Below are 17,987 nucleotides of genomic sequence, written 5' to 3'. Positions count from 1 at the left end.
CTCTTCTAAAAATATTTGTCAAATATGGATATGAAGAGGTTACAATTAAGTTTCCACAGAGAAGCGACCATCTGTGTGAAGGGACTTCCCAATGCACTCTTAGTTCAAAGCAGGCCATCGTATCCTCATAATCTTAAGCTGGAACTCTGTTGGGGGCATAAAGGATCCTCACTTGGGGTCTCAGGGTGCTGCATTAAGGTGTCCTCTGAGGCTGGCTTGTTGGGAGCACAAGTCTCCTGAGCATTTCCAGGAAAAGCAAGAATGTTAAGCACCCAGGATTGTCCTTTCAGAGGGAAGAGCATGTATAACCTGTCTCCAGAAAGCTGGGAACTGGAGGTGAATAGCCTGGTGATCTGTGTTATCTATTGGGCCAGGCCGTATCAAGCTTCTACAACCAGGACCAGAGGTGGCTCAGATTCTAAATGACCCTTACAGCCAGAGACTCCTCCAAGCTCCTACAACCAGGACAACCAGGACCAGAGATACCTAATACTCTAAATGACCCTTATATTATCTATACAGCCAGGGGCTCCCCCAAGTTCCCTCAACCATGACTAGAGGTGGCTAATAGTCCAAATAACATCTATCCTGTATGTATGACTGAGACCAGCCTAGATCCTTTCTTAGGCTCTTAACACAGGTAGCCATCTCCAGAATTCATCTTGTTGGAAGCAATGACATATACCTTGAGTTGACCTCTGATATATTCACCCTCTTCATGCACCAGGGATTATATTACACTGGGAAACTTTTTTCCAAATTATACTGTGTTTAAATATACTGGTAACAAACCAACTGGCATCAGACTCCCTGAAGTTTGATCCAGGTTGACCAAAGTCAATCTGAACCAAAATTTCATTCTCATCTCTTCGAGGTCCATTGCCCTACCTGCCTACCCCTGCAGGGACCTTCCTTCACTGTCTACAATGGCTCATATACACAGCTGTGTGGTGCTGACTAGCATACCAACACGAGGCCTCTCCATCATGGCTAGCTCATGATCCACAGCTGACTTCCTTCAGAGCAAGCAGCCAAAGAGAACCAGGCGGGGGGGGGGGGGGCAGGGGGGGGAGAAGGGAGGGGCTGGCAAGATGGCTCAGTGGGTAAGAGCACTGACTGCTCTTCTGAAGGTCCTGAGTTCAGATCCCAGCAACCACATGGTGGCTCACGACCACCCGTAATGAGATCTCATGCCCTCTTCTGGTGCGTCTGAAGACAACTACGGTGTATTACACCAGATCGAGTGGGGCCGAGCGAGCAAGGCGTCCTGAGTTTGATTCCCAGCAGCCACATGATGGCTCACAGCCATCTGTACAGCTACAGTGTACTCATACACATATAATAAATAAATCTTTAAAAAGGGGGCGGGCTGGGGGGATGGAGGGATGGCTCAGCAGTTAAGAGCACTGACTGCTTGTCTGAAGGTCATGAGTTCAAATCCCACATGGTGGCTCACAATCAACTGTAATGAGATTTGATGACCTCTTCTGGTGTGTCTGAAGACAGCAGCAATGCACTTAGATATAATAATAAATATATGTTAAAAAAAAAAAAGAGAGAGAGAGAGAGAACCAGGCAGATGCTTCTAACTTAGCGTACTCTTCCACCAAGCTCTACCAGTGAGAGGAATCACAACTCCCCTGAGTCATGCAGAGGGCACGCACAGCCCACCAACTGACAAGAGGACTGGTAAAGTCACTCTGTAGTGGGGAAAGCAGGGTGAGAAATAGAACAGGGCTCTTAGAAAACCTATTTTGCCACAGCTGTACCCTTAAAGTGCTACACTTGGGGAATGTCATGGGATGCTGATGGTAAAGACTCCAAATGGAGAACTCCTCTTGGAGACAATAGCATCCTTATTCGTTAAGTGTCAGAGCACAGGTGGGTTTTACTAGGAAAACTAAGTTGGCAGATCCACCTTGAAATTTGTTTTATTTGATAGTTTTCTACCTCCTTGAAGGATTAAGGACTGCATTTTAGGACCCCCTAGCAGTAAACACATAAATTCTGCAGCCACACAGAATCAAACGAAAATCACCAGATAATAATGCTTGCTAATTATGTTATCCAAGGAGACTCTAGGAATCCTCAAAATGAATGTTACGAGTATCATAAAAATTTAATCTACCTGATTGAGGATCCCTTAAAAAGTCTCATAAAAATGACCCTCCCGAGAGGTTTACATGACACGGGCACTGGGCCAACCGTACCTGGCTTTGCGAATATGCAGCTGAGGGTAGTGGTTATGCCTGTGACATATGTGCACTGCAAAGTCTTCATTATAGTTCAGACATGGAATGTTCCCCACTTGGTCAAACACAGTTATCAGAGTTGAGCCTAAGTCACAGAAAGAAAGAAACGTGTCCTTCTTTTATCAAGGGGTAACTTAAGGATTTCAGAACAAAATGTGGTCCCCATTCCACGTGGAGCCTTATTGGGCATAATCAAGTATACACATGAGAATGCATCAAGTCCAGGGACCAGTCTTCCTTCCCATTCGCAAGTGTGCTTCTTTAAGCTTAAGTTTCCCGTCAGCTACTGGGGACACTGGATTGTTGAGGACCTTACCTAGGCTCACATATGTTGGCACTATAAGGAATATGAAGTATAGTTCTGGCACTGCCTTGAACACAGTCCTGGAGAGGAAAGACAGGGTGGGACAGTGTTAATAACAGAGCAATCGCCACACTCTCTGCCTGGGAGGACATGGGGTGTCTGGAAAGTCACATGGGCTCACTTGCTCGCTGCCTGCCAAGGCCAGAGAATCTCCCAGGCTACTTTCTTTCCCCCTCTACTTTTCCTTCACTTCCAAAGAGCTCCTCTCCTGTCAGTCTGGTGGAGGCTGAGGGAATGAAAGGGCATGATGTCCGAGCGGCACACCAGATTTCTGCTGACATTAACCTTTGACCTGGCATCTGGATGGTCTGGTGTGACATTACACAGTGACTAGAAAGCTGAGCCCCCCACCCCCACCCGGCTGTCAGAGATGCATCGCCATGACTTGATGGCTTTGCTCATCACCCTTCCACACACCCTGTTATTTAGGATGCTACTGCAGCCTGTCCTGTCCGTACAGATTTCTACAGAGAGGACTGAGGAAATCTTATTTTGAAGACATGCAAGTTGGTGAGGCTTGACCCCTTCCTGAACGCCCCAATCCATTTCTTTAAATTACTGTACTACCTGTTGGCGTCAGAAGGTAGCAGTTGAAAACGAGGGCTTGTTAGACAACAAACTCAAAGTATTTGATTATTTTCTTTACTGCTGCTAGTAGAGTAAGAGGACTGATATTATGATAAACTGTAAGTAAATTAAATGCTTTATGTCATTTGAAAGGATTCTTCAATAGGGCTTCTCTTTCATGATCGCCATCTATAAGGTGCCCTCCACTCACCGGATGATCTCCTTGAGGCAGCCAGTGGCATACTCGTCCACAGCCACAAAGAAGTGCATAAACAGAGTGTTCAGAGGCTGCAGGGGTTAAAAAGACAGGAGTGAAAAGCTGGACTCAGAGCAGCCCCAAGGGCAGAGCTGGACAGCAAGTGTGGGTGACAGCTTACAGCAAAATGACGGGACACCCAGATAGCAGTCTGAGCCCCCTGGACACTTCACTCAAGCCTTCTGTCTGACTAGCACAGAATTATTTAAGGAAATGAGGACTCTGAGTCTAGAGTACTCAGCCCTTGCTCCTGCCCTCATGGATGAATTGTGGGTAGGGAAGAGCCTGCAGGGGGGTGAAATCGATTATGGACCTCATAGTCTTGCCTTTGGGGGTGTCTATGCCAAGTGAAAAACAATCACCCTTTCCCTGAGGCTCCTGAGCCAGCAGCTGCTGCTCTATTCAGGAGACACAGGGGAGAGATTCTCTTATGAAATTGAAGGACGGAAGGCAGATGTCACATTAGGAATCCAAAGCCTTTTTGTTGTTGTTGTTGTTGCTGCTGCTCAACATTCCCAGAGTTCAAATCAAATTATTACTTCTGGGATCTAGAAAACCTGGGAGTTAAAAAATTCAGAGAAGCAAGACTCTCCCTTGGCTTTCAGCAGCCAAGCTTTAAAACATAACTGACCTAAACAATAACAGTCCTCCCATATAATCATCTCTCGGTCCCTGTGTTCATGAGCAATTAGAAATCACTCAGATGTAGCTGACTGCTGAGAGCAGTGCTGGCATTTGCCTTGGGAAAGTGGGAACTCTGTGCTTCCCCATCTCCTCCTAGTGAGGCCGCCCCTCCCTCGGTGTCAGTTTCAGGTATTGGTTCCTGGACCTCTGCAGGTACCAAAATCGATGGATGCTCGACTCTGGTCTCTCTCCAATGGCGTAGGAGCTGTGTACAACTAGCATATGTCTCTGACATGGGTATCTTATCATGCCTAACAGCATTGAAGTGCGGCTCGAGGGGATGTTCTACTATGTTGTTTGGAAATAATAAGAAGCAGCTCTGCATGTGTTCAGTTCATGCACAATTTAAAAAACAAAACAAAATAAAACAACACTTTCCATCACTAGGTGGTTGAATCCATGGATGTGGGGCCTGAAGATAAAAAGAGCTGACTGTAGTTTTCTAGGTAGCCTTGGGTTACCAACTACATAGCTATGTACTGTCTTCCCTTCTGTTAGACAGAGTGTGACTCAGAAAAGCACTCAGCAGGAATTGGCAAGAGAATTGTGAGTTTGACCTGTGACCTTAAAAATTCCCCAAAAGCACACAGCACAAACTCCAAATCCAGATAACAACATACAATAAGGTTCTAAGCACTTTCTATGTGCTAATCCTTTAATCCCATAACCTTTCTGAGCATCTGCTTAGCATTGAACAGGGCTGGCCTTGGAGTGTATGGCTTACTGCTTGCTTGATTTATATAGAAAATTCAGGATTTATGCTCTAAACATATTTAAGACAAAAAAAACCATTACTTTGGCTGCAAATGCTAATGGGATAAACAATATGCTGAGGATTTAATTAAGTTTGTTTGTTTTTTTTTGGTTTTTCAAGACAGGATTTCTCTGTGTAGCCCTGGCTGTCCTGGAACTCACTCTGTAGACCAGGCTGGCCTCGAACTCAGAAATCCACCTGCCTCTGCCTCCCAAGGGCTGGGATTAAAGGCGTGTGCCACCACTGCCTGGATTTAATTAAGGTTTAATCAGTGCTGCTCAGCAGAAAAGTAATGTTACAGATGCAAACCAAAATGTAATTCCACATTTTCTTGAAAATACGTTGAAAAAGAATAGATTTGGGGCAGGGGAGATGGCTCCGTGGGTAAAAGTGCTTGCATAGCAAGCATAAAGATCTGAGTTCAAATCCCCAACACACACAGCAATCCTCCTGCGTCAGCCTTTCAATTATTGTGATTACAGGCATGTGTGACCATACCTGGATTATTAATATATATAAAAAAAATCACTAATGGCATACTTCACACATTTTTTTCTACTGATTACTTCAAATTAAGTGTGTTTTATATTTACAACACATTCTGGTTCAGACTAGTTAACTTCAAATCCATAGACAGACATGTAATCCACCTGTCTAGAATCCTGGCATTCCTACATGAACATGGGAGGAGGAGAAAAGCAAATAAATGCCTGGGAGCTTGAGGCCCAGCTGACTTGGCATGGGCAACAGAAAAAGGACAAACTGAAGCCCTGGCACAAATGAGGTGGAGGCAAGGACTGACACTTAAGGCTGCCCTGACTTCCATAGACATGCCATGTCATATATTCAGCAACATTTACACATATGAGTGTGCATATACATATATATCCTAGTCATAAGCACACATATAGCCAAGAATAAGGATGAATAAGCATGTTGGTTTTAAATGTTTTATTTAACCTAATATGTTCATTATATAATTAACATGTAATATGTAAATTATTGTATTTGAATTGAGACAAGGTCTTGTGACAGAGACCTGGTTGGCCACTTACAACATAACACTAACTGGAGGTCACAGCAATCCTCCTGCATCAGCCTTTCAATTATTGTGATTACAGGCATGTGTGACCATACCTGGATTATTAATATATAAAAAAAATCACTAATGGCATACTTCACACATTTTTTTTCCTACTGATTACTTCAAATTAAGTGTGTTTTATATTTACAACACATTCTGGTTCAGACTAGTTAACTTCAAATCCATAGTGGCCTCCTGAAATCAAAGGCACCAGACACTACCAGGGCATTTTAAATGTTACAAAGTATAACTAAGTCTGAGACTCTGTTGTCATTTTCTAGGGCAACTGCCTAAGTGACAGGGGCCTTCCTAGGATATCCCAGACCTCACGCAAGGACCCAGAGACATCAGTGAGATGTGCATTATCTGACACACAAATGTCTTGCTTGCAGCTCCTGTTAATTTAAAAGCACAAGGCAGGCCGTAGGGGTAGCTGGCTGATGGGGCCACCATGTATCCTGTCCGGTACACTCTGGCCTCCTGGGCTCCAGCATCCTATCGCTTGGCTTTTAACTGCTATGATGCTTTCTGCATCGGCGGGGTTTCTCGACCCAGAAGCTGAATGACACTTGTCTGAAACCAGGTCCTCCCTTCCACGGTCGGACTGTCCCAACTAACGTGCTTTGTGCTTTCTTACTGTGCATGGGATTTCTTTGTCAAGTTCCCTGAACACTGGGATCCAGTTGTCCTGCTTGGCGACATTCCAGTTGGGATAGTCCAAGAAGATGGAGTGGGCCATGATCTCTTCCTTGTCGTTGCAGACAGTAACAGCGAGGTTTGCCTTTTCTCTGTGGAAACGCACACATGAACAGAGACAACCAAAAGTGAGGTGAGGGCGGGTCAGCTCCTTCTTCCTCTAGGCTACTGGAGCTCGGGACCTGCTGCCCATTACACCTGGGGGTGGGGGAAACAATGGTGTTGAAAGTTAGGGTGTGCTTGTTTGGGCGGGGGGGAGGGTGTATATGACATCATCAGGTTGTTATTTAAAATTGTGTTTCAGCAGAAGTGTTATGTTTATCACAGTAAAGATCTGAAAGCCTTCCTTGGCCCACTGGGCAGAAGACCTTTCCATGACATACTTTCTCCTAACACAGTTACAGTGGCCAACTGTCCTTTGCTAAGACTGAGGTGATACTCAGGTTAAGAGAGGTCATGCCAAAAGCCAGCAAAGTCCTGGGCAAACTGGGATGGGCTGGTCTTCCGCTCACAGTGGCAAAGCTGTGTTTACTGCCAGCTTTACTGGCATTCTCAGGCAGTTTTTCTAAGCCCAGAGCCCACGTCCCAAGTCGGAGTGGCATTGTGCCTAAGCATCTGTAGTCACCAGTTCACTCTCTACTGCTGTGATAAACACCAGGACCAAAAGCAACTCAGGGAGGGAAGGATTTATTTCATCTTACACTTCCAGGTCGCAGACCATCACCAAGGAAAGTCATGGCAGGAGTTCCAAGGCAGGAACTTATAGGAGAAACCACCAAGGAATGCTGCTTACTGGCCTGCTCCCCGGCTCACAGGTCAGCACACACCTATGCCTGAGGGCACACCCTCGAGATCTCTCTTCTCTCTCCCCGCCCCCCAGGATTGACCTTTTGAACCCAGGGTTCCACCAATGCTAGCTCTACCATCACGCTATATCTCTAGCTCCTCCGATAACTTCCTTTTGTTTAAGGTTTATTTTTAAGTTTACTTATTTAGTTAGTTTTTTTTTTTTTAATAATGTATGTGCATGTAGAAACCCAGAGGTGTTGGATACCCTGGAGATGGCTGGGAACTGAACCTGGATCCTCTGGAAGAGCAACAAGTGCCCTTAAGTGATGAACAATCTCTCTAGCACCAAGCTACCTTTCTCATCCCAGGCTCCGCTCAAGTGTGGTTGGTGGGCCCTTCTCTATCAATTAGAACTCAAGAAAATGCTCACAGACCCTCCCCCGGGGGCCAAGAAGATGGACGAGGTTCCTGAACGGAGGGTTCCTTCTTCCCAGATGTGTCAGCCTGACACCCAAGACCTGCCATCATGCAGCACTGCCTGATAGTGATGCAGACTAGAGACCCAGAGGGGTCTCCTGTAAGCTAAGGTTTCCTGGCACCTTCATCAGGGCACAGTGTGAGAAGTGGCACCTTCCAGCACTTAGGATGGTGGACTGTCCTAAGGAACTGTCTCGACATCCTACCTACCTGCCAGCCCTGTGACACACCAAGACAGCGAACGCTATGACTCAGTATACAGCTTATCACAGGGAGAACATTTGCAAATAAGCTGACAGGCAATTTTCACTTGCTTAACTGAATGAAATTAAGTACCATCTTATAAGACTACTTCAAAGTCAGATGTCAGGAGTTAACTGCGCTTTGCAGCCACCCCTCAGTGCATTTCCAGAGGATCCGGTGCCCTCCTTTGACATCCAAGGGACCAGGCATGCATGTGGTGCACACACAGACACGCAGGGAAAACACATAAAATAAATAAATTTTAAAAGAAGAAAATAAACATAAGTATGGAGTCCATCCTGTGTGTGGCCCTATTTTTTTCTACTTGATCTCAAATCATTTGACTAAAACAGTTCATCAAGCAGCAGTGTTTCACACACACACACACACACACACACACACCTCATACTTTATCTTCATAATCTTCTCTAAATCAATACACATTGGGCTTAAATAAAAATATTTTACCAGGAAATTTCTATCACAAATGGGAAACCACTATCTGCTATCAAGAGGAAGTAACTATAAAACAACACCTTTGAACTAAAATTGCATGTATACGGTGAGATCTCTTCAGAGTCCATTATGTATATAGACATCTTTAGGAAACACAGTCCTTGGGATGCTGATCTCAGCACCTACCACTTCTGGGCCTCTTCATGAGAAAGTACAAAGAGTGACACTGATCTTCCCCCTCAGCCATGGGGGAATGAACCAGGAGACATATTGGTCTAAAAGCCCTCCCCAAGCCAAGCCTAATGAAAGAAAGGTCCTGTATTTTTCAGGAATATAGTATTCATGCAAGGGGTCCACTGACAAGAAAATGTAAGCCCATAACTTCTCAATTCAACTTTTCCTCCCCCCTCCCCCCTGGGCTTTTCTGCCTTGGCCATAACCTAGCTGAGAACCATCTCTCTGGTTCATGTGGAAAAAAAAGAAAAAACATCCATCACACAAAAACCAGCACGCATCAGATATGACCATCACAGCAGTGGTGGGAAGGGAAGAGGTGGACAAGAACTGAGGACAGGGAGCTGCCATTGCCCTGGGGGAGCAAGGGACAATGTGTTCCTGGAATCTCAATTTTAACTTGAAATGCATTTATCCATGGGAACCGTAGGGTGGTGCTTGGGTTCTATAGCACAATTAACACGGTACCATACTGCACAGACATTATGGATTAAATAAGCTTTTGTGGGTTGGCCTGGGAAACCAGCCAGGAACAACTTTATTTCAATGGGGAAAATGGACTATAATTTCCAAATAGCTGCCATAATAAAAAGAGACGTCTGTAGCATTAGCCTTTTGTGTGCATAATTTCCATTTGTTACTGCCCCTTAGTCATTGTGCCCTTCTAGGGACAGATAAAAACCATCCTGGGATCAAAAGTGGGGGTAAGGAAGATAGGTAAACCCATTCTGGGGTGGGGACTGGGGGGAGGAAAATGGCAGAGATGTCATGCTTTTTAAAGATGGGATTTAAACTGTTCCCTGTAATTATTCAGATACAGGCTATTGGGACCTTCAATACATGTACATAGCATGTCTGTGTCCATACGTGATAGATGCATATATAGCATGTACTTCACACAAATGTCATTTAAAGCTCAAAGATACTGAATCCCCAGCAATGGAAACCAGAAGTCTTTTCTTTGGAATAACAACTGTCTCATTTGTCCCACTGGTTTAAGGAACTTTCCAAAGGCAGGCAAAACTTATTTTCAAGAGTATTTGGTGGGGATCTCGGCGAGGCAGCATCCTTTCTGCCTCGTGTAAGTGAGCGAGCGAGAGACCTACGTGTTCACTGGATTCATCACACACAGATGGGAGGCTAGAATGGGGCTTCATCCATCCTGGCCACTGTGTGATGTCTGCTGTCAGCATAGGAACTTCAGTTCCTGCCCTGACTCATCTGCCTTGCCCCGTCTGCTCATTGTCCTGACCAGTTTTACTCATTTCTTTGTGAATGAGAAAAAAAAAAAAAAAAAGCTAAATAGATGAGAAAAGAAATCACTGGTTTTGAGAAATGTCTCAAAAAAGAATCAGTCAGCCTGGCAAAGGGCCAGGAACTAGCCTGCAAAATGAAAGGGGTGGGCTTGGGAGCAGATGTTCTTGATGCAGCGGGGAATGGAGATGTAAATTTACCTTTCCTACTGAAGTCTGCTGGCTTCGAAGGCTGGTCACAACCTTTCTAAGGAGCGCATTTTAACACAATTGGTTCTGGCCTTGAACTCCACCACACTGTTACCTCTGTCTCCCAAGTGCTGGGATCACAGGCACCGTGGTACGTCTGATTTACAGGCTTGTAGACTCACCACAGCTTTCCACATGGCATAGCTGCACTTTCCTGTCTACCAACTGAGGAAGTAAAAATTACCTTCACAATTGCTCCAAGATCCAGCTTAGCTTCAGGACTAACTGGCTGCTGAACGTCAAGCCTTTGTGGAATTGGCATGGGACTTAATTTGTACAGGATTTAAGAAAGTAGGTGTGTGGAAGCTTTCCAAAGAAGAAAAAGATCGGTAGGTGGGCCTCACTTGTAAGACACACCTTCTGCAGTCCATGTCTGAATACCCGATTAATGAACCTGCATTTGAGGATCAAGGAAGAGGCCGTGCATGCTCTGCCCAACCTGCTCCAGCCAGGGGGAATGACTTTGGGATGTAGGAAGGGAGCAGAGTGAAGAGGGACCTAAGTTCGGATGGGAAGACGGAGTTGTTGGAGTGGCTGAGGTGGAAGGATTTGAAGGCAGGCCAAAGCCTAAAGTATTTGCTTATGGCCCAAGGATCCCCATTCCCCAGGGAAGACGGATACTTAGTTGCAGGTCTGTCCTCAATGTTAGATACTAACCTCACTGGAGCCACCAATTCATCCAAAACTAATTTGAGACTTTCTAAGGTGGGAAGTTGCTATGTACATCTGTTGTCTTATCTGTACTGGTTTTAGAAAATGGTCACAGCACCACTTATAAAATGGCACAGCCTTTCTCGGAAGCCCTTTCTGCCTTGTCTTCACCATCAGGCTTTCACACACACATGGGTATCTCTCTCTCCCCCTGCCCACCTTTGGATAGAGTCTCTACATAGTCTTAGCTGTCCTGGAACTCACAATGTAGTCCAAGCTGACCTCGAACTCACAGAGATCCTCCTGCCTTTGCCTCCCAAGAACTGGGATTAAAAGTCTGCACCACCACACCCAGCACACATGGGTCTCCTTATAGGAGTCAAATTGGCCAATCAATGTCTAACAATATCTTGGCCATCCTTGTACTACCCCCGGAGCTATACCCAGGAATTGAAACATGTCTCTCTATTGAGTTTCCTTCTTCCAGGTTTGTGTGGGTCTTTTGCTTTCCCATATGAATGTAGATTTTTGTTACCAAGTTCAACAAAATCCTGGAGAAGACTGGGGAGGTGGTTGGCTTTGCCCATTTGTGACTTTAAATCTTCATATCTAAAAGGCAGTAAGCCCCTTGATTTATATAATTTTTCCTTAATAGCTTTCAGAAATTGACAATATCCCCCATGAACATAGGGGTGATCATGTCAGTTTTAGACTAGATACTTTATATTCTTTGGCATAAGCATAAATGTCTAACATTTCCAAACTATCCACAGCTAGTTCTGTGTATAAAAATGCAGTTTGCTTTAATTTAATGACTTAGCACCTGGCCACTTTAAACTTTGATGTTGAGTCTAATGATTATTTTTTACATGTTCCTTCTGATGTTCTACATAATGAATAAATCACCCAGGCTCAAGAAACACCATGGAAGGGGGAGTGGAAAAAATATGAGGGATGGAAAGATGGCTCAGCAGTTAAGGACCACTTACAGTTCTTACAGAGGAGCAAAGTTCAATTCCCAGCACCCACATGGCAGCTCACAACCACCTGTGATCTCAGTTCCAAGCCGAATACTCATACACAGAAAAACAAAATATGTGTTAATATGAGGAAGATGGGAAGAGGTTCTCTGAAATATTGTCTTTGACAAGGCCATTGTACTCATGAGCTTATTGCAGGGATGATTAACTATACAAGGTCAAGTGAACCTGATGTTAACATTCCAGCAGGCAGGAAAAACCAGATTCAGTAGGTTAAAAATGGAAAGGGCGGGGGGGGGGGGACGACATGAAGGTGGGAAGGGATGTTCTAGGAAGAGTGGGAAGGAGGAGTTGGGTAGACAAGACCAAGACATATTATATATATATATATGTCCATAATTATCAAAGAATAAATAATAAAACAAAAACAAAGAATAAATCATTTGCCAATAAGTAATCTATTTTGTTTTTTTCAGCCATCAACATGTACCATTTTATTTTACTTTAGTTTTGCTGTTTTAAGAAAGGGTCTTCTGGGGCTGGAGAGATGGCTCAACAGTTAAGAGCACTGACTGCTCTTCCGAAGGTCATGAGTTTAAATCCCAGCAACCACATGGTGGCTCACAACCAAGTGCGCACTTGCATGTGCCAGAGTTCAGTATCTTCCTCAGTCATACTCTATTTACTTTTTGAGACATGGTCTTTGCCATCTTTGCAAGCTCCCGAGGTCCTCTTGTTTGTTTGGGGTTTTTTGTTGTTGTTGTTGTTGTTGTTGTTCTTGTTCTTATTCTTGTTGGTGTTGGTTTTGGTTTGGTTTGGTTTGGTTTTTGGTTTTTTTATTTGATTTCCCTGTGTACTCCTGGCTGTCTTGAAACTTACTCTGTAGACCAGGCTGGTCTCAAAAAGCCAAAAAAGAAAAAGAAAAAAGAAAGAAAAGAGAGAGCCAGGTGGTGGTGGTGCATGCCTTAAATCCCAGCACTTGGAGGCAGAGGCAGGTGGATCCCAGTACCAGTATTACAAGCATGAACCTCCACATGCAACTTTTATGTGAGGGCTGGAGATGTGAACTCGGGACTTCACATTTGCATGACACGCACTTTGCTCACTGAACCTTCTCTCCAGCCCTAATTGATCCATTTCCTAATCACAAACTAACCTTGGATTCTGGAGCCTGTATGCCTTAATCATGATGTACAACAGAGTATTTGTAGCATGTGTGTGTGGATATACATGTATATGAGTATATGTATATGAGCACACTATCGCTGTCTTCAGTCACACCAGAAGAGGGCATCGGATCCCATTACAGATGATTGTGAGCCACCATGTGGTTGCTGGGAATTGAACTGCATGAGTGTGCAGGTAGAAAGTGCCTGTGCATATGCAGAAACCAGAGGGCATTTAGTGTACTCCATCCTTCTTCACACTGCTCCTTAGAGGTAGGGGCCCCCTGATAAAACTGGAGCTCAGCAAGTCCCTGTGACCTTCGTGTCTCTGATCTCCTCGGGGCTAGGGTCACAGGTGTGCGTGAAACCATGTCCAGGTTTTATGCAAGTGCTGAGATTCAAACACCAATTCTCATGTCTGTGTCTCAAGTGCTCTAAACTGCTAGGACATCTGTCCTTGTCCTTATTTGTCTTATGCCTCAGTGGGTTCATATGCACTGAGATCTACCAGAACCCAAGGACTACTGTGCCATAGGCCAGCTGCTCCCTTTTCCTCTAGGCCCACATCCCTTCCCCCTTGTGAAAAGGCTTCTCTGAGCAGTTTCTTCGGGGGGCTTCCCCAGCAGAATAACTACATTTCTTCTGGTTCTAGTGTTTTTGGTTTTGATTTGTTTTCTTTTTGTTTCTTTTTGTTTGGTTGGTTTTGCTATAGAAAATTTGGGATGGTATCGTTAAAAAAATACATAAAGCCAGGCATGTTGGTATACACAGCACTCAGGAAGAAAGAGTAGGTAAATAGATATCTATGCATTCAAGGCCAGCCTGCTCTACATAGTGAGTTCCAGGCAAGTCAGGGGCTACACAGTGAAATAGATAATGTCTCAACAAGGAAAACTACAGGCAAAAAAAAAAAAAAAAGGGATTTTCATTGGAAACATGTAAGTTTAAAGCTGCCATAGCTCCATCAAGAAGGCAATATTTTGTAATTATGCAGTGAATTTTTTATTCGTAGTGATGTGTTTTGGCCTTGAAGTATGGTGACCCTGGAGTAGAATATTGTCTACTATTAAGATAGCAACTCTAAGGGGTCTGGAGAGATGGCTCAGTGGTTAAGAGCACTGACTGCTCTTTCAGAGGTCGTGAGTTCAATTCCCAGTTAACCACATGGTGGCTCACAACCATCTGTAATTGGATCCAATGCCCTCTTCTGGTGTGTGTTTGAAGACAGCTACAGTGTACTCACATACATAAAAAAAAGAGAGAGGGAACAATTATCTGTTTTTGGAAGAGATCATGGGTGGCAAATCTCTTTCCCCCAGTACTATTACTTTAAATCTTTATACACTTTCATATTTTTGCTTTATTTTTTCATCAACATGACCATCTTAACCTTTGCACTAAAGACTTCTGTCCATGCACATGTGTTCTAAGTGTCGACATGTGTGAGTTTCCTCTCATCTTACCTGATTTTAATACCGCCTCCATTTTTACATCTTTCTCTTCTCCTGTCCTGGTTGTATGAATGAACAAGGTCCCCTGTAGCTCTTGCTCTGAACACTCACTGCCAGCTGGGAGTACTGTTCTGGGAGACTGGAACCTTTGAGATGTCTGGCTTCTCTAGCAGAAGCGGGAATGCCTCAGAGATTCTACTGCCTTTGGTTCTGGCCTGAGCTGTCTGCTCCCTGCCCTGCTGAGATGGGACTAAGCCGTGCTACAAGCTCCCACTCCATGCCCCTTCTGCCATGACAGACATCCCTCTAGAACTGTGAGCTCAGATAAGTCTCCCTTCTTTTACTTCACTTCTGACCAATGTTTTGTCACAGAGGCAGGAGAAGTAACTAGCACACTTCCCCTCTTATAGTCCTGGGGCTTAAATTCTATTCCGTTTTCTCCTCTACAGATCCCACATTATAATCTCTAGGCCTACTGTTTTCATGATGATTGTAACCAAATGAATGAATTGTATACATTTCAAACAAAACATTTACCTTCTGCATGTGTAACAAACCACCGGAGGTGGGGGGTGGGAACACTTACCGACTTAAGGTAATGACTTATGCCTGGTCTGTGATTCTGTGAGTTTGTGATCAGAGTCAAATGTGGCTGTGGCTGGAAACGGAGGACTCAGTGACTGAAACGACTGGCACTGGCACACATGGCTGGCCGGAGATGGTGGCTGTGGGCTGAGCCGAGGCTGTTATGAACACTTGCCTGATCTGAACATCGGTCAGTGTGGCATCTGAATTCTGAGAGGGAGACTTACAAGAGACTCAGGGGAAGTTACAGGATTCTGGGTGCCTTGGAAGCCACAGGGTCTCACTTCTGCTGCTTTCTATGGGTCACCCAGAAAAGGTACCCATGTGAAAAGGCATAACACGGGAGCATGAATATCAGGTTGTATATCACAGAGGTGAGGTACAGCCTTCTGTGATATAAAGCAATAGGTTATGTAATGTTTTCAAGAAAAAATAAGGACCTGACTGAAAGATTTTATTCCTGGGCCCACAGAGGGTTTAGATAGATAGATAGATAGATAGATAGATAGATAGATAGATAGATAGATAGATAGATAGAAAGACAGACAGATAGGTGTGTTGATATAAGTGATATATATACATATATTTGTATACACACAAACATACAACAGGAAGAACAAGATCTTTGAAGATAAACATTTGTTCACATTTTCAAGTGTAGAAGAGCAAACCTGGGCTCAGCCATTTCTGTAAGCCTGACCCTTCAGCTAGCCTCCCATTCTCATCCATTAGATGGAAACAACAGCAGGTACCTCAGAGAACAGTCTGAGTAACTCAATAACATAATCCTGGTAGGCACAGAGCCTGATGTAAGTTCTCAAAACGTGGTCACGCTAACAATGTACCCCAACCGATTGTACTCATGAGTGGGGTCAGTTTAGGTTTCAATTCAATCTTTCTTGACTCTAAAGCCCATAAGAAGTCTTCAATTTACACACCGTTAGAGGACACAGAGGTTGTCTGTCCCCTAGACTTCTCGCTAGGCATTTGTCACTGTGCAGTGAACTGCCATGAGATCAAGGGAGTAGGATCTCTTTTTGGTGTGTGATAAGGTTTTTAAGTGGTGGTGGTGGTTTTCTTGCTGGGAACTGAACACAGGGCCTTATGTATGCTGGGCAAAAGCTCTGTCTCTAAGCTACACTTCCCCAGCCCTGCAGTAAAACTGACAAGCCTTCTTGAACTTACTCAGCTATGTACTTACAGCAAATAGATTATGTTGAGCCTCCCGAACAGCTTCTGAGTAAATTTTCTAATGAGGCTTTTGATACAGAAGATGTCCTGTGATTCTGTTCTTCGGCAATGCACCACCTCGACCTTCCCTCTGGGAGAAGTGAGAATGGACATTTTTCTGTCCTGTCCTCAAGAGAGAGAGAGAAAAGTCCATTATCAATCTCAGATGATGGGCTAGCTCAATTACAATACATACAACAGTAAACAGTTACTTAATTTCATGTGGTCAGAGTAAACCTGTGTCATGGAACCTGGAACCCTAAAAGAGAGCAAGCCTGAGAGGTTTTATGAGACAAAAATTTAAAGTTTAAACAAGAAAGCATGCGCTTCTTTAAACAGTTTTCCTGAGGGGTTACCATGTTTTGGAACCCTGAGTGCCAAGCCTTTTCCAAACCATGAATTATGTTTTGGAAACGTCTCCCCAAAAGCTCATGTATTAAGGGTTCAGTCAACAACCAGAGTCACTACTGGGAGATGGTGGAACATTTAAGAAAAAGATAGATCACTGAAGGCATGCTCTTGTTGGGGAAGAACCCTGATCCCTTGCTGTCTTTCTTCTTGCTTTGTGGCCACCATGAGGTGAACAGACTTCCACTGTCCTAAGTTCCCATCATACTACTGCCAGAGGCCCACAGCAACAGGGCTAGGTGAGCAGGGATAGACAGAACCCTCTGGAATCATCAGTTCAAATCAACCACTTTTTCTTACAAGCTCATTATTTTTGTCCCAAAAGTGGAAAGCTAGCAAGTCCATCAAAGGCTTGAAGAAGCCCATCACAGAGACTTATTTTCTCCTTAATACACACATATTTTCCACAGTATCTCTTAGCAGGACCCTCTAATGGCAGAGTGTCAGGGTTCCAGAAAGTTGGGGAAATGCTGCCGACAGTAACACTAGCCCACAAAATGGTTTCAATTTTCACCTAATATCTCGAAGCTTGTCTGCCTCTTCTTTCCATATCTTTCTGCTCTTCCTTCCCTCCCTCCTCTTCCAAGGGAGGAATTATTACATACTAATAGGCCAATTGAAATCAGAGACGTCAGCTTGGCACGGTCACAGTGCCTCAGAGTACAATACAGAAAGCTATCCTGTGAGCAACTCTTAGTCAGTCTCCTGCACTGATGACCACAGTCTGACTTCCAGCATGCAGTTGGTCTCTGCCAATTTTTAATCATTATATAAGTGGAATTACATAGTATGTGTGATTTTTTATCACAAGATGTATCCTGTTACTTTTTTTAAAAGCTTAGATATTTCAAAGAAATTGAATGCTGCAGGACCCTGAAGATGAAATGGACTGTACTCATCCCTTGTTGAGGAAGCAAAACCTCTGGGAAAAAAAAGTGGCTTGGCTGAGGCGTACACATGTGGTCAGAAATAAAAAAAAAAAAAAAAAAAAAAAAGCCAGCACGGCCTCTGTCATTTCCCACCATGAGCTCTCTTCCCTCTCTTCATTGTTCTCCAGGGATTCAGATCAAACCCATATTGGTTTCCCTTAATGGAGTTAACTAGACCCTGGGAAGGTAGCAGGGTGACAGGCTGGCGTTTTCCAGCAGCCTCTCCACC

At 44.2% G+C, this 17,987-nt stretch overlaps 1 protein-coding gene across 7 annotated transcripts in view; it reads right to left on the bottom strand.

Moving 5' to 3' along the window:
- Cfap61 (cilia and flagella associated protein 61) overlaps positions 1–17,987 on the bottom strand; it is a 294,575-nt gene that overhangs the window by 273,609 nt on the left and 2,979 nt on the right. For 6 of the 7 annotated variants that reach the window (XM_031372122.1, XM_031372125.1, XM_031372126.1 and 3 more), the window contains exons 2-6: positions 16,393–16,544; positions 6,599–6,749; positions 3,395–3,471; positions 2,569–2,636; positions 2,211–2,337 (exon numbers count right to left, since the gene is read on the bottom strand). In XM_031372122.1, the coding sequence (XP_031227982.1) occupies positions 2,211–2,337; positions 2,569–2,636; positions 3,395–3,471; positions 6,599–6,749; positions 16,393–16,535 (566 nt within the window). In that variant the 5' untranslated portion in view covers positions 16,536–16,544. Of the gene's footprint in view, positions 1–2,210; positions 2,338–2,568; positions 2,637–3,394; positions 3,472–6,598; positions 6,750–16,392; positions 16,550–17,987 lie in introns of all 7 variants that reach the window. The other variant, XM_031372124.1, reaches the window with a different exon arrangement.

This window comes from Mastomys coucha, unplaced genomic scaffold, assembly GCF_008632895.1.
Source record: "Mastomys coucha isolate ucsf_1 unplaced genomic scaffold, UCSF_Mcou_1 pScaffold15, whole genome shotgun sequence".
Taxonomy (NCBI): domain Eukaryota; kingdom Metazoa; phylum Chordata; class Mammalia; order Rodentia; family Muridae; genus Mastomys; species Mastomys coucha.
This window is presented reverse-complemented; position numbering and strand designations above follow the sequence as displayed.